Raw genomic sequence first — 16990 nt, forward strand, 5'->3', positions numbered from 1 at the left:
ACCTTTCATCAGTTATGTGCCCTGCGTCGTGGTACCATTCTACTTAATTGAACCATTTCTTTGTAGTCTGGGGGAGGGCAATCTAGCTAAAGAGAGAGAACTTAATTATAAGCACTTGCTTTTAGGGAGTAGTTTCACGATTTAAAAGTTAAGTAGCACTGGAATTGGAACACCTATTTGAGATAAGTAAATCAAATGATTCCCACCCCTCTTAAATGAAGGCAAAATCAGAAATAATGACAGCATTTATTCCAACCATCGTACTAGCGAGATGTTTGTGAGGAGGAAAGGGGCTTGAGAAAGCATGAAACACAGAGCTAAGTGTATTAGCCCCGGTGACTAAGTGTATTTCTCAGGGCAGTGAAATTTGTAAAATTCCTCTTTGGGAGCTGACGTATTCCGATTCCCATGAGGCTAATTTTTATTGCCTTCTGAGTATAAAAATTACTGACTTGTAGCTACGCCCATGATTGAAAGAATTCTTATTTGTCACACCCAAGTTTTCAACTTTTATAGTTAGGATAGCAGTAATTTATTTTTAACTTGTAAACTACTGTTGCTAAAGAGTCTAGAAATGTCCCCTAGTTCAGAAGTTACCAGGAAAACAGTTAAATCTTCACTACAAATGAGCTCGTAATTTTTTGTCAAAGATGTTTTACTGTTAAAAGGAGGAGTCATAACCCTAAAAATGTAAATTCCAAAAATATTCTTAACTTTAGGAAGGACTCATAACTTCTGGAAACATTTAATGAGGATGAGGTGTACCGGCCTTGAGTCATTCTGTAGACACTTTGGCTCTGCTTTTCTCCACTTAACACTTTCCCAATCATTAAAAACTCTTTATGTATAATTTTAATGGGTTCATTTTAATGGCTACATTGTTTAGTCATTTCCCTATTATCTTCTTAGGCTTTCACCCACCTGTTATACTTAGGTTGCTGAGAATGTCATTATTGAAAGTAAAGGTCTGGTGAATAGCAGTGTACATAATTAGTCACGTTTCTGATACTTTTTGGAATATATCCCTAAAAACAAAGAAATTATAGTGAAATATATATTTTTAAGATATCTGATACATACTCCCAAATTGCTTTTTAGACAGTTTATGCCAATTTATATGTCCCACTCATTGTTTGAGATTTGCTGCTACATCTGAGGGCACTCATGTTATATACATGTTTGTTTGTTTGTTTGTTTTCCAATATTTCTAGAAAAAATGTGATTGAAGTCTGCAGGACACACTTACCCAACAGATCAATAGCATAAAAAATGAGAGGGGAGACTGTTAACAAATAAAAGAGACTTAAAAGATAAAAATGCACGCAGCTTGTTAGGAGCCTGATTTATACAGATGATCTGTAAAAAGATAATTTTGAGAAATTTGAATATGGACTGGGTATTATTGGGTGTTAAGAAATTAGTGTTAATTTTGTTAGGTGTGATAATGGCATAGTGGTTATTTTGGGATCATAACGTCCTTGACAGTTACAGATGGCTCGTTATTAACGGATGAAATGGGAGATCTCTGGGATTTACTTTAAAACACTGCAGCCCATTAAGGGGGTGGGGTAGGATAGCGGAAACATGCTTGGCAAAAATGTTGGTATGTAGTTGCCGAAACTGGGAAATTAGCGTTTGTTATAGCATTCTCTCTACCGTTGTGTGTGGTTGGAAAATACCATAATGCAAAGCTTTTACATTTTTTACCTTGGTTACATTTTTAAAAGAATATGTAGTTGACAACATACTATACATAAAAGACTGCAGGCCTGCTCCCTCTCTTCATGGTGTCAATGAAGGGCTCTGTTGGGGCTGACTGGGACCCTGGCAGCCCCCGGTTGCTTCATTCCTCACCCCACGGACACCAGCGAGCCTGGTTTGGTCCCAGGAGCTGCCTGTGGTTACAGTCACATTAAGTCAGGTCTGATATGGTTCAAGGGAACTAGCCTGGAGTAGACTGCCAGGTGAGTTCCCTTGGCTTCCAAAGTAAGTTTCTGTGCCCTTGGTCCCCAATCAGCCAACTCATCTGCACCCAGACTCAGGGGTTGGACACAAATCAGGTGACCTGAAGCTTGAAGCACAGGGAATAAATTGTATGTTGAAAAGCACCACCTGAAATACAAGGAGACTGAAATTCATGAGACATAACAGGTTTTTAAACTGATTTATTTACATCAGTTGTTGGAAGAGACATGCATTTCTTCAGAAACGTATGTTTGTAGTAAGTGAAGATTGTGAGGTTTCAGCTTACGATGCCAGCCAATCCCCTGATTTTGGTACCAGATTTGGCAGCCACTGCAGTCTGGGTGTCTTTGTAAAGCATGAAACTATAGATGCCTGGTTCATTTCCCTCCCTCAGTTCTACTTCTGATGTGTACACCTGGCAGTGGTTGGCACTCACGTAGCATCAGCACGCGGGAAAGCACAGGCCTGGGCGACAAAGCAAATCTAGGTTCTGATTCCAGCTTTACACCTTTAAGCAAGTTACTTAGCTTCTGTATCCTTCTTCTCATCTGTCACATGGGACTTAATAGACGAGTAATTAAGAATGCCTGGTAGAGAGGGGGCCTTTGAGAATGCCTGTGTCTTTGCCCCCCACCAGGAGAACCCTGAGGCTGGTTATTCTCAATCCAAGACAATCCAACACTCAGTATTATGGGGTTCTATGAAAAAGCCTGTGTTATTAGCTTACACACTTTTAAGCTCTGTGAGTGGTGAAAGCTATGGAAGTACCTCTAACTGCAAACATTAGGAAGCTGTCCCCATCTGCTTCCATGGATACCACCACCACTTGAGCCATTTTCTGTTATTTTTGTGGATTGAAATGGTGGCAGTGATCAGCCAAGTACAGTAGGTAAGCAAAAGTCATGGGTTATCCTTTCTTTAATAAAAGTGAATGTAGGGGCATCGGATGGCTCAGTTGGTTAGAGCACAGGCTCAGAACAGCAGGGTTGCCAGTTCAATTCCCACATGGGCCAGTGAGCTGTGCCCTCCACAACTAGATTGAAGACAACGAGCTGCTGCTGAGCTTCTGGAGGGGCAGCTGGATGGCTCAGTTGGTTAGAGCGCGAGCTCTCAACAGCAAGGTTGCCAGTTCAATTCCCGCATGGGATGGTGGGCTGCGCCTCCTGCAAATGGTGACTGGGATTGGAGCTGAGCTGCGCCCTCCACAACTAGATTAAAGGACAATGACTTGGAGCTGATGGGCCCTGGAGAAACACACTGTTCCTCAATATTCCCCAATAAATTTTATTTAAATAAATAAATAAAAGTGAATGTTTTAAAACCAAATAAACAAGATAGAATCTAGAAATTGTAAATCTCTGGAACATGTCACAACATCACCGAGGTCTCATTCACTGGAAAAAATTGGCTTGTTAAGCTTGTCAGGCTTCAGCCACACGCCTGTATGTACCCAACTCGCTCATCCCAATGAGACTGCGTTCAGCACCCTGAAGCCAGGGTTGCTCCATCGTGCCTTTATTTTGGCCCTTGAATCACTGTGCCTTGTTTTGTAGATAGCAGTTTCCTGTTTCCTCCTAGATACTGGACTCTTTGAGTGCCAGGTCATTTTTATGTGGCTCAAGCACCTGGTACAGGCCCTTGCACTTAACAGGTGCTCAATAAATTATTGCTGTGACCTGTGGCTGAGAGCTCCTCATAACAACAACTGCTGTTCTGCTCTCCAGGAGGAAAATAATTGTCACCTCTGGGATCAGAAAGGCAGATTTTGGAAAAGACACCTTTTGCTACATGAGAAATTTCTCTTCTAATTGTTGCCAAGGCTACCACTGCTCTCTTTTCTATTAGTCCTTTTCCTTAGTGACATCCATTGTCCTACAGTTGGTATTCTTAGTCGCATGTCTGTGTGCATGGGTTGAAAGATCAAGAAGGTGGAAATTGTGAATAGTAAGAGACAAAGGTGCGAGAAACATTTTATATTTTATCAACCAACACCTCAGCTTTCACTCCCAAAGTATGAGGTGTATGTTGGGAGAATTTTACTTAAAAATGAAATTATGTTGAGCAAATTTCTCATCTCTAGCTATGCTGGCATCTGCTATTTCTCTGCCTGGAACAACCCCGTCACCACCACCACCACCACCATCAACACCTCACACACACACACACACACACACACCCTCCTTGCCTGCCTAACTCCTCTTTAGCTTTCAGTTCTCCCTGTTTAGTCTTCCCAGAACCCCAAGTCTGAGATGGGTTCCCCTCTGAGCAGCTCCCACGGGTTCCTGCATGTCCTCCACCACAGCACTCACCACACAGCACGTACTCACCTCACTAGACGAGAGCTCCCTGGGGTCAGGGACCAGATCCATCTTTTCCACAGGTATATCCCCTGTTTCTAGAATGGCACTCAATAACTTTATAGGTAAATGAATCCCAGTGAGACTGTATAAGCCTTTCTTTGTGTGAGGTTTATCTCTCTGAACAATGTCTGTTAAGTATGGTTGTTCAGGTTGTGTACTGTACAAAGACATCTCGCAGGCTGGGGAGGAGAGGCTGAAATCCAGCCCACATTCTCATCACCAAGCCATTTTTCATGAGCTGTATCCACCTGCAAGCTGAGGTGCCTTTTTCTGATTTGTGCAATGGCCCCAGCTCTGAACAACCCTTGGTATCTCCAAAAGGAAATGAGAACTTTCCCTCTCATTCTTAGAAAGGCTAGGACTACGGGTGTTTGTGAAACTGTTTCTTTAGGTCCTTTGCCAGCCATGAAAGCCGTGACCCTGATACCAGTTACCGCAAAGACCTCCCTCACTCTTCTCTCCTTTGACTTTTGTCTCCTGCAGGCTTTGGGATGACGACTCCAGCGACAGTAGGAGGGAAAACCTTTCTCATCTTCTACGGCCTCATTGGGTGCGCGAGCACCATCTTGTTCTTCAACCTCTTCCTGGAGCGCCTGATCACGGTCATCGCCTACATCATGAAGTCGTGCCACCAGCAGCAGCTCCGGAGCCAGAGGGCCCTGCCCCAGGAGGGCCTGAAGAACCTGGGGAAACGCGAAGTGGACGGCCTGGCTGGCTGGAAGCCCTCCGTGTACTATGTCATGCTGATCTTGTGTGTGGCCTCCGTCCTCATCTCCTGCTGCGCCTCGGCCATGTACACTTCCATCGAGGGGTGGAGCTACTTCGACTCGCTCTACTTCTGCTTTGTGGCTTTCAGCACCATCGGCTTCGGGGACCTGGTCAGCAGCCAGAACTCCCAGTATAAGAGCCAAGGCCTCTACCGCTTTGCCAACTTTGCCTTCATCCTCATGGGTGTCTGCTGCATCTACTCCTTGTTCAACGTCATCTCCATCCTCATCAAACAGTCCATGAACTGGATCCTGAGGAAAATGGATGGCGGGTGCTGCCAGCAGTGCCACAGTGGACTCTCGCGGTCACGGAGGAATGTGATAATGCCGGGCAATGTCCAGAACCGGTGCAACATCTCCATAGAAACGGATGGGGTGATGGAGAGCGACACGGATGGACGGCGTCCCTCAGGGGAGATGATCTCCATGAAGGACTTCTTGGCAGCCAACAAGGTCTCGCTCGCCATCCTCCAGAAGCAGCTGTCTGAGACAGCCAACGGCTGCCCCCACCAGACCAGCACGCTGTCTCGGGACAATGAATTCTCAGGGGGGGTAGGAGCGTTTGCCATAATGAACAACAGGTTGGCAGAGACGAGTGGGGACAGGTAGGAGTGAGGAGTGCACGCTGGGCATGGAGGCGGAGGGGAGAGAGGCCACCAAGAGGACTGTTATCCAGCTCAGCTCTGCCTGTGGATGGGTCCATTCAGGAGCTGTTCCTTCTACCTTCTTCAAGCACAGCTTTAGAAATCTCATCACTGGGCTCCAGCAAACAGGCAGCTTTCAGGCTGTGGGAACTTGAAGCCTCAATGCCTTTCTCAGTATCTTTATTCTTTTAAGTTTAAATTCAATCTTTTCAAAACAAATCACGAAAGCAGCCTAAGACATTGCCCTGTTTCTTTAACTCACCCTGCTCCAGGTTTCTTAACTGCCTAAGGGAGGGGGGTTTTCAGTAAGCCTTGATTTCCTGCCGCTCTGTTCTTCATTGGGAAATAAAAATCCTGAAGATCCTAATTTCCTCCTGGAACTCTGAATTCACCACCTTTGCCAACACCTTCAAAAAATCAGGGGAACATGTTTGAAAATGTGTCTGGGCTCTGGGCTGCCTTCAGAGCAGATTTGCCATGGCGTCATGGCTGAGAAAACCATCTGTTCTACTCTTCATACCTGCCTCTCTACATTTTGTTTTTCCTTTCTTTTGTTTTTAAGATCTTAATGCTTAGCTAAGATGTCTGTGGGACCTCAGTGTGACAAGAAAACTAAATTCAGCTGCAGGCCTTTAAAACTGCAACAAAGTGGTGGGGGAGACTCACCTTTGAAACTAAAGAATATAGTTTAAAATTTTCCCTTTGAGTGGTCACAGAGTCCATTTCATTTTTAGCAGGTCTTGGGGCCCATTGCAAAGACAATGGCTGATTATTTATTAGAACTGAAAATTGAATGAATTCTCATTTTATTAACAAAGAGTACATGAGTGCTCATTGTGGATAGTGGGGGTGGGGTGCCTTAGTAAACAGGTATTTATTACACTCAGAGAAAAAGGAAATTAACCTGCTTCAAGATGAGCATCATCTTGGGTTCATGGCTGGAGAAACGTTCTAGGCCAGAAAATGAAATTTGGCTTTTCTTGTCTAATCTGTTTTGGTTCTGCCTTCTGGGATTGTAACATGTCTAGTTACATAAACTCCCAGGTAGTTAAAGCATCCATGTAAGGGCTATTGCTCTTCTTCATATATACAGGAGGGAACATTTTGGGGATGCGAGACGAGTTAAAAAGAAATGGCTGTTGTTTTTCTATGGTAAGAGTGGTGTACACACAGCACTACCAGAAATTATGAGGAAAGACAGGTGCAATAAAGAAGATAAAGGAGAAAATCTATGCCAAATGAAACTGAAATGTTGAGCAGGAAGCATCAGAGATGGGAGGACCCTTAGGAACCATCCCATCGAACCACCTTGTTTTTTTACCCAAGGAAACAAAAACATGGAGGGATTGCTGTTTGTCTGAGCTCTCAGGGCTGATTGGTGTACAGCTAGGAGAATCCAAGTGTCCATATGGAGAAGTCGGGCTCTTCATCCAGGCCCCACACCACCACAGAGCCCTCCCCCAACAGTTGCCTTTTCTTTCAGGTGACAAACCCAAGTATTTTCTTTACAATGCCAGAAGTGCCTGACAGCAGAAGTGTCTTAAGTAGCAGCCCTGGGCTTTGAACTTAGGGCTGTGCAGCTCCAAAGTCAGAGACCTTCAACCATAGAAGGAACAACTCTTTTATACAGAAGAATTCCAATGAATATAAACACAGAAGGAATTAGGGAACTAGAGAATTACCATGAGAACGTCAAAGTGACAATTGCTGTAGGAGAGATCCACTGATGGATGCTAAAATTAGTGATGTAAAAGTTTAAGCAGAATCAGGATATTTGTAGTCTCAAAGGAACTTCACCAAAATATTTAGTAATCACAAAGAGAAAAATGGTAACTTCGCAATGTAGAATTCTGACAGACATCACATTAATCAAGTGAGCTAACATCACCAGTAGTACATACCAACATCACGTGACACCTGAAATGATGCACTGAGAAGAGCATAGCATCTCAGTGGCATCCTCCCCGATAACACATGACTTCAGTCTAATCATAAGAAAACAACAGACAGACATAAAGGGAAGGACATACTACGAAATCACTGACAAGTACCCTTTAAAAGCCTCAGGCTCATGAAAGACAAGAAGACTGATGAACTATTATAGATTGAAAGAGACTAAGGAGGCATGACAACTTAATGCAACGTGGGATCCTGGATTGGATCTTGGCACATAAAAAGAACATTAGTGGGAAAACGGGTGAAATCCAATAACTTTTGTAGTCTAGTTAACAGTCATGTACTAAGGTTAAATTCTTAGTTTTGATGATTTCTCTATGGTTATGTAAGGTGTTAACATAAGGGGAAGTTGGGTAAAAGTAAATGCGAACTCTGTACTATTTTTACAACTGAACTCTAAGTCTAAAATTAATCGCAAAGTAAAAAATGAAAAAGAAAAACACCAAGACATTCTCAAGATTGCACACAGCCAATCACACCTTGACTTGGGCCGTGACTTGAACATACACCTATGATTCCAATTCAGTTCTCATGTCCTAAGCAGGTCTTGGCCATTGATCTAAAGCAGTAGTTCTGAGTGGTCCCCAGACATGGCAGCAACAACAGCAACACCTGGAAACTTATTGGAAATGCAAAGTCTCAGGCCCCAAACCCAACTTAAGGAATCAAAAACTAAGGACAAGGACCTAGCAATCTGTATTTTAACAAGTTCTCCAGGGGATTTGTTTTTTCCAATAGAGAATGCTGTCCTGAACGTGAGCTATGAAGGATGAGGAAAGAGGTCCTTCCCTGGGGCCTAGCCTGTGTCCCCATCAGGCTATGCCGCTGTTGCCAGATCCCAATGCCTCCAAGAACTGAATCTATTTTCTGCATTTCAGAGCCATTTCTGATTATCTTAAATTGCCCAGACTCCAAAACAACTACTCTGGAAACTATGCTCCTGCTAAGGTATTGATGAAGGTCATGATTTAGCACCCTGGATTTATGCAGAAGGTGCTTTTTTATTTGTAAGGGACATTTTTATTAAAACATCGCCTCATGATTGTCCTTGGGTAGAAGATTTCTATGGCATCCTAGGGCATTTGCTGATTGGATTTTGTTTAGTCTTCCCAGCAGCTGGCCTTGGAATTTAAGTCATTACAGAATTACCTCTCAGAGGGCACTGTACTGCGTCCAGTATTTACCACCTTCCTCAAAATCATGAGAATCTCCTAGGGAGACTTGTTTTTAATGTAGATTTTCAGGCCTTTCCCCAGACCTTCTTAATCAGAATCTATCATCTATCTATCTGTCTATCAACCTATCTATCTACGTATTTACCTATCTCCTGTTGGTTCTGTTCTCTAGAGTCCCGGGACTGATAACCCTCACTTTCTCATCCTTTCCTGCACTTTTCTGGGGAACTACCAGTTCTCACCTTTTATGAAGAATTATAATAGTTCCTTTTCTTCATTGTCCTTCCCTTTTGAGTTGTACCCCTTCAATGAGAAAAGGGTCTGTTACTGGATCTAACAAATATCTCTCATTAGCTTCACAAAGGAGAATTCTTCTAAATTATTGCTGATGAGGATGTCGTTTTATATTAAAGTCAAAGATCTTTCTCGAATATGGAGTTACTGGGGATGGGAATATCTAGTGACAAATGTCAATTTATTTTTGATCCAAAAACATTTCCTATTTTACTTTTTTCTCAAATTAGTGATGGGGGGTTGGGGGTCGAATCATATCGTGGTTTGAAACCCCTCATGTGAAGCAGACAGACGGCTTCTTGTTGAATGTTTCAAGTGTCCATTCTCGGTGCTGGAAGTATGGAGACAGTTGTTCTTCAGCTACAGAAATTGCCTCTGACCCACAGGCTCTCCAAAAAAAAAGATGTAAGAGATATTCCCCCAATCAGTTCCATTTTCAAAGCCTTACATAAAAGGACCCTTAATTAGGATGCTCAATTGTTCTGCGGACAGAAGGTATAAAGAATGGGCCGGGGGGTATGGATGCCGCTCACCGGACAGTCAAATAATTAAGTTCCTTGATAAATTTCTTAGTCCAAGTCACGGTGACAGCGCATTGCAGGGCAGGTCCCACGGTCCCTTTAGACCTGTCAGTTGGTAGCCTTTCAGCCACTGAGCAACCTCTGGCTGCCACTATGAGGTAGATGAAGAGACCTGATTTGAAGGTGTTACAGCCTTTCCACCCCTGGGCACTCCATTTTGTTACTCAATCTCTGTGGTCCCTCGCTTCTCCCATTCTCTTAATTTCCTGGTCCTTTATCGCCTCACTTCAAAAGCCCATTTTTGGTGCTTGACCTGACCTCGCCAATCTGATCATTTACAATTCTTAGGTTTGTTAGGTAGAAGTTAGAAAATGGAGGAGGAAGAGGAGGGTAGAGGGGGTCCATAGTGCCGACATAAAAAGCTCATAACTAGCTTTGATTAACTGCCTCCAGCCAGGCATCTGTTTCTACAACAGATGACAAGAGGTGGTCTGGAGCAAGATAAGGATCTGAGTCAACCGACCTCCACCCATCGCAGGAGGTCACTGCAACTGTAAGTCCTCTGGACAAGGGCCCTCACCCGCTCTCGCCCTCTCTCACTCTCTGTGTGTCTCTCTCTGTCTCTATCTCTCTCTCCCCCTCCCTTTCTCTCCCTCTCCCCCACCTGGGCTAGGCCCATTCTCTTCCCTGAGAACATACCACTAATAAACCTGCTTGCATAGTAATCAGCTTGCTGACCTTTGATTCCTCACTGCGTCGGCAAGAAGAACTGAGACTTCCCGTAACAGGTTCTCTAAGAATGATGACCAGGTTCGCTAGATGATACTGACCGACCACTGAAAACTCTGAGATGAAAGAGAGTTAGCAACCCGCCCCCCCCAAACCTTGCTGCCAGGAAGTCATGAAAGCAAGTCTTACACCAAATTCCACCAGACGTCTCAGCACGTATTAAACTTGTAGTCGTGTGCAGGTCCCAAGCCCATTCATACAGCCTGTTCCGTGAGCTCAATGAAGTCCCAGCTCTCGTCCTACATTCGTTGACCACACTCTGCATAAAACATTCAGTGAGGCAGATGGGCCAGTTGTCAGCATCAGGAATCCAGAATCTACGTTCTGTGTTAGGCACAGCCATGTAAGGACTGGGCTCTATCATTACCCCGTTCTCTTCTGCACGTTTCATCTCTTTGATCAGCTCCCTCTGTGATGACCGGGAACACTTACTGAGTTTCTGCTGTGTGCCAGGAACTCTGCCAAGTGCATGATATATACATTATTTTATGCAGTCCCCATAATAACCATGTGACATAGGAACAATTAGGATCCTTGTTTTTCAACAAAGGAACTGGAGCTCAGAGAAGTGACTTGTCCAAGGTCATGGAAGTTAAAGGTGCCCAAAGTCAGAGGAAGGAAGACGTAGGTCTGGCTAATGCCAAAGCTTTAAACACCTAACTGTGTAACACATGTAACCACTGCACCATACTCGAGTCACTCCCAGTAAAACAAAGTACAAAAGAAACAAACAAACAAATCCTTTGATTTGCCACCTCATGTCTTTCCTTCCCTCAGAGCCACACTTCCGCAAGCAAGGTTTGCTTTGCCAGTTCCTCTTCTCTCGCCTTCTCCCTCCCTCTACCACCGCCACGCCACTGCAGTGACCAAACCACTGCAGACAGTCACCAACACCCAGAGTGCTAGAGGGGCTGGACACTGAGAAGGAAGCCTGATGGCTTAGGAGCTGGTGCCTGAGAAATACATGATGGGATGTCACCCAGAATGAAGAGTTGTGCCTATCTCGTGGCCAATGGCAGGTCCAGGGCCAGAAGCAGGAAATGATTGTTGTTGACGGGGATAAATACATCTGAGACTGAGGGAGAGCAGTACAGCTGTGTATGGGAACCCTAACCCCTGTGTATTGTAACTAGCTGAGTTCTACATTTTGTTGCTATTTCAGACTTCTGCCAACTCAGCTTTTCCGCAATAAAGCTGTATCTCCTGTCAAAAGAGAAAAGGAGAGAGGGGAATGAATATAGATCACCCTGGATTATATTTGTTTTTATACAAATACGGTCATAAAATATAGTTTGTACTATGTTTCATGGAGCAAAGCAGTCACGAAAGGCACACCACAGCGCTGCTCTAAGAGCACGCAAGTGAAAATCCACTCTTAGTTATTTCTGAATTGAATGCAGGGCCCTGAAGAGATGGTTCCAGGGACATTAACTTGGGGTGAATGTTTATTAGCCAATGTTCCTAATAAGAGGGAAAAGATACATAGTCAGAGAGCCCTCATTTCCCCCAGGGGAAGGGGCAGTGTTAACGTGGCCAGGAAGTGATTGAAGGCAGAGTCCACAATATTGCTAAGAGCTGGACTTGACACTGAGAACACTGTTCCTTTCTCTCCCCTGGGACTGAATCCTCATTCCACACTAATCGGGTTAGTGACAAATGTCAGCAGTAAGTGAACAAATAGGCTAACAGGTTAAATTAGTTTAAAATTAGAAGTGAAGTTAAATATACACAGACCCAATCTCTGAAGGACGAGGCAAGATTATTGTTAACAGTATAGCCAGGCATGCCCCACCTTTGGAGGGCTCACTGCCTGGGGAGAAAGATGCAGAAGTAAACAAATAATCACAAACTAGTATCACATTAAAGGGACAATGGGAGTACAGGAGTGGGAAAACGATGCCTCAGAGAATCAGGGATGACTTTACCAAGAGGTTACATTTAGAATGGGTCTTGAAGGATGTGTAGGAGTTCACCAGATAAAGGATCTATGTGAGATGATGAAAGAGCCCAGGCACTGGAGTCAAGCAGACCAAGGGTCCAGGTGACGGTAGCATCATTTGCAGACCTGAGTGTGTAAAAGAGGAAGTCTGGGGGAGGGGGGTTATATCAGTTTGCTTTAGATACAATAATGGTGCACAGTAAACAACCTCAGAATTTCAATGGCAACAGTGAGTGTTGATTTTGCTCACGTCTACAGCTGGGGATTGGCTGGTGTAGGCTGTGCTCACATGGTCTCTCATCCTCCTCCTAGAAGCAGCAAACTGCCCTGGAACACTCTTCTCATGGTGATGACAGAGGCACAGAGGGCAGGTGGAAATGCAAAGGATTAAGCATTGCAGGGACAGAACCAGGAGTGCAATTTCCAGGCTCTCGGCCTCACATAGAAAGGTGCTGGCTCAGGTAGTAAATGGCCATCAACTGTGATTGGGTGGTCATCAGCTGTGGCTAGTTGGCCGTCAGCTGTAACCAGTGAGCCATTGGCCACTAATATAACTGCTGTGGCTACGCTAGCAGGAAAATGGGGGGCTAGCAAGAAGATGGTGGCTGAGCTAGCAAGAGCAGATTGCAGTTAGCAAGTGAGGTTGGTTGGCAGAGAAGCGGATGGTGGGTTGTGGATCGTGTGGGTCCTGCTTCCTGTGTCTCTAACCCAGCCGCCAGCGAGAATATAGTGGTATGACTCCCCTACTTATGGCTCCGTGGGTGTTCCTTTTTGGCCTCACCATGTCCTGTGTTCTTATGTGGGGAGCGGGACCAGAGACCCCGCAGGCCACCCCGCACTACAAATGGCGGAGCGAGCAGGGTCCCTCACACGACAGCGTATTGTTACTTCATCTCATTCTATTGACCAGTGTAAGTCACAAGGTCAACCCCACGTCAAAATATGCGCCTCCTACGGCAGTGAGGGGCCCTGCAAAGCCACCCGGCCAAAGATGTGGGGGTCATTGTGCTCTTCCTCTTCCTTGTATCTGGCAGCACTTGGTGACATAAATGAAGCAGCAGGAAAATCTCAAGTTCTCTCCAGAAGACAACGGAGTTGTTGGCGTCCCACCTCCTTCTCATCAGGATGAACTGGTCTTGCTTTGAGGAAACACCCTTCAGTGGGTTGTGAAAAAATATTAGCCATAGTTTTTCTTCCCCTTATTGTCTCTGATAATATTAATGATACTACAATTCACTGTTGTCTGGGTCCTGAGAGATTGCAAGGCACTCACATCAACTCCGTGAAGTGGGCGGAGGAGGGAGCGAGCCTATGATTATGTATAATTAATAACAACAGTAATGGCACTTTTTCAGTTCTTGCTATGTTCCAGGCACTGATTTACACAACTGACTCATTTAATTAAAGAGAATTGCTCGTCACTGGGGCTCTGGAGTGAGATTCTGAATCTGCTTTGGAACCCTAGGCTGTCTGCCTCCCAGCCATGCAGTCTTGGGCAACTTACTTAACCTCTCTGTGTTAGTTTCCTAAAGCTACCGGAACAAATTTCCACAAACTGGGTGGCTTGAGACAACAGAAATGTATTCTCTCACCATTCTGGAGGCTAGAACCCCTCTTTTTATTAAGACACCAGTCATACTGGAGCAAGGACCCACTCTTCTCCTGTATTAATTCCAGTGTTAACCCACCCAACTTCCCCAATGACATCTGCAATGACCCTATTTCCAAATAACCAAATGAGGTCACAGTGTGCAGTTCCAGGAAGGACATGAATTGGAGGAGAGGGGCAGGCAAGGGACACTGTCCACACCAGGACACTCTCTAGGCCTTGTTTTTCCTTTTCCATCTATAGAATGCTGCTGCTAGTAGCTTCTAGATTTTGGAGGTGTTATAAGAATCAAATAAGGCTGGAAGGCTCTGAGCACAGAGCTGGGCCCCTGAAAGTGCTTATCAGATACAGCAGGTCCTTGAATAATACCATCTTGTTCAATGTTGTTTCATTGTAACGTTGGTGAGGGGGAAAAATCTGATTCCAGCTGTGGCCACTGTCTGTGTGGAGTTTGCGTGTTCTCCCCATGTCTGCGTGCATTTCCTCCAGGTACTCGGGTTTCCTCCCCATCCCAAAGCTGTTCACGTGAGGTGAGCTCGCGTGTCTACACTGTCTGAGTGGGGTGGGTGTGAGTAGCCTGGCAACGGAAGGGCGTCCTGTCCAGGGTGGGTTCCCACGTTGCACCCTGTGGGCTCTGGCTACCCACGACCCTGAACCAAAATAAGTGGGTTGGAAAATCATGATCTTACTTGTTTTTATTCATCTTTCTGAAATGTCTGTATCATTCATATTTATTTCAATGTTTTGTTTTGTTTTAAATTTATTGGGGTGACAATTGTTAGTAAAATTACATAGATTTCAGGTGTATAATTCTGTATTACATCATCTATAAATCCCATTGTGTGTTCACCACCCAGAGTCAGTTCTCCTTCCATCACCATATATTTGACTATTTCAATGTTTAATAGAAGTGTCTAGGATCTTTATTTAGAAGTCTGTGGTTTTTGTGACCAGAAATATGTCGTAGGAACTTAACTCGTTTATATCAATTAGCTCAGGGTAAAATTGGTTTCGTTATGCGCTGTTTTGTTTAAAGTCGCCGTTTCCCAGAACCTGTCAACAACATTAAGGGAGGACTTACTGTCGAAACTGTCATGCTCACTGTCACCATCTCTGTCCCCACATTACAGCTGAGGAAATGAGGTCCAGAGAGACAAAATTGGTTGTCATCCCATAAACAGCAGAGCCAGGTTCCCTACGTCCTGAGCCAGCGTACCATGCAGACGGTATTTGCTCAATAAATGCTCCAGCGGGCGCACACCCAGCCGTGGCGCTCAGTGATCACTCGGGCTGAAGGAGAGGGAACCTGGGGTTCCTGGACCCCAAGTTCTCTGACTGTCAGGATTTTCCCCACCTTCACCCCGCGAGGTGGCTGTCTGTCTCTCACTGCCCAGCGGGCCTACACACCTGGGTATGGGTGTTTACTATTAATATTGCAGATTGGATTCCATATATGAGTCAACGTGTGCTGGCTGCAGCTTGGTTGGACTCTTCCCGGCAGCTGGCTTTTCAGCTGTTCAAATGCCACAGGGACTTGTTGCTTGCTGCATTTCCCCAGGGTGCTTGCTCTGTCAAGAAGGCTTTGCTGAGACAGAGAAAGCCACGTTTTGATGTTTAGTGAACACTCTTGGTAATAAATTGCTCTTAATCTTACCTCCCCAAGGACTTCCCCAAGGGCACGAAGCCGATTTCTCCTGGGAGTTGGAGGAAGCTTGGGGAGTGCATGGGTGTGCACTGGATGCCCAGTGGGTGGCCGTGCTGGCATGATGGGGGCAAGTTCAGCAGACTGCGATGGAGGCGGAGCTCGGTTCAGACATGGGGCTGCTTGGCTCCTGTCCCCAGGCCCACCCATGCTCCCCATGACCTCAGTTCCATTTTCTGGACTATCCCTTGCATTTCCCCTCATACGCAAGCCACTGAACCAAGCACAGGTCCCAGGAAGCAGATTTGGCTTCCAGGCCCAGAAAGGGGATGAGTGATGTACAACCTCCCTAATTAAGTCAATGGATGAAAAAGCCTTATTAAGAAGGGAGAGCAGGAGCATAACCTTCAGGAGAGACAGGAGAAGCTTTATTGACAGGTGGCATCTGAGTGGGTCTTGAGGGTAGAGTAGGAGTTCAACAGCTAGTGGCAGAGTTAGAAGTATGAGTAAAGGCAGGGAGGTGGGAATCCCAGGGCATGTACAAGAAACAAGAACTAGTGCAATTTGGCTGAAAAGCAGGACATTATGGAAGAAACAATTAGACAAATGATACATAACCATAATCTCCTCTGAGGAGTCCTTCCATAAATGCACGAGCACTAGAAAATGCCTGCAAGCTCATCAGAGTCCCGGTTTTGTAACATAATGGACGACCCAGAAGGCATGGTAATTGCGTGGCAAGGGTCCGGCTAAGGCTGTGGCTAGAGCACACCATCACCCACAGGGCTGAAGCACCCAGCATCCCCGCTCCCAGAATGGGCTTTCCACTCATCCCAATTTCATCCCATCCTCACAACACCTGAGGAGGTAAGGATTATAAACCCACTTCACAGGTGGGAAAAGTGAGGCCCAGGGTTTCGAGGTGGAGAACAACAAGCTTAGGATCTCATAGTGTAAAGTGCTGGCAAATGGTGAGTAAAGGAAGGCAAAGTCTCCCGGTTACCTTACAGTCATTTCAGAGTTTTCTTTAATGATTCAAATCATGTTTTCATTGAGACTCTGTGGATAGTGAGGTGACTGCAGGCTAGGAGAAGAACTGGCACAGGAGCCTGTGATTAGAGCAGGCTGGTACTTGTTATAACGGAGGAAATGGAAAGGAGGGATTCCCAAAGCTGCCCCAGGAGGTCAGGGTGAAGGCTGATGTGAGTCTGGAAGAAGAGTCTCATCACATGCAGGGAGATGAAGAGAACCAGGAATTCCAGGTAGAGAGAACAGCCTGTACAATGAAACACTAGCTAGAATGTATGTTCCGTGAGGACAGGAGCTTTG

At 45.2% G+C, this 16990-nt stretch overlaps 1 protein-coding gene across 3 annotated transcripts in view; it reads left to right on the forward strand.

Annotated features, from left to right (window-relative positions):
* Positions 1–13831, forward strand: part of KCNK13 (potassium two pore domain channel subfamily K member 13) — an 84889-nt gene extending 71058 nt beyond the window's left edge. For all 3 annotated transcript variants that reach the window (XM_074327051.2, XM_074327052.2, XM_019744852.3), the window contains one exon: positions 4809–13831. In XM_074327051.2, coding sequence (XP_074183152.1) covers positions 4809–5701 — 893 coding nt within the window. In that variant the 3' untranslated portion in view covers positions 5702–13831. The remainder of the gene's footprint in view (positions 1–4808) is intronic.
* Positions 13832–16990: the final 3159 nt, after the last annotated feature.

This window comes from Rhinolophus sinicus, chromosome 3 (genome assembly GCF_057876585.1).
Source record: "Rhinolophus sinicus isolate RSI-liver-muscle chromosome 3, RSI-T2T, whole genome shotgun sequence".
Lineage (NCBI taxonomy): Eukaryota > Metazoa > Chordata > Mammalia > Chiroptera > Rhinolophidae > Rhinolophus > Rhinolophus sinicus.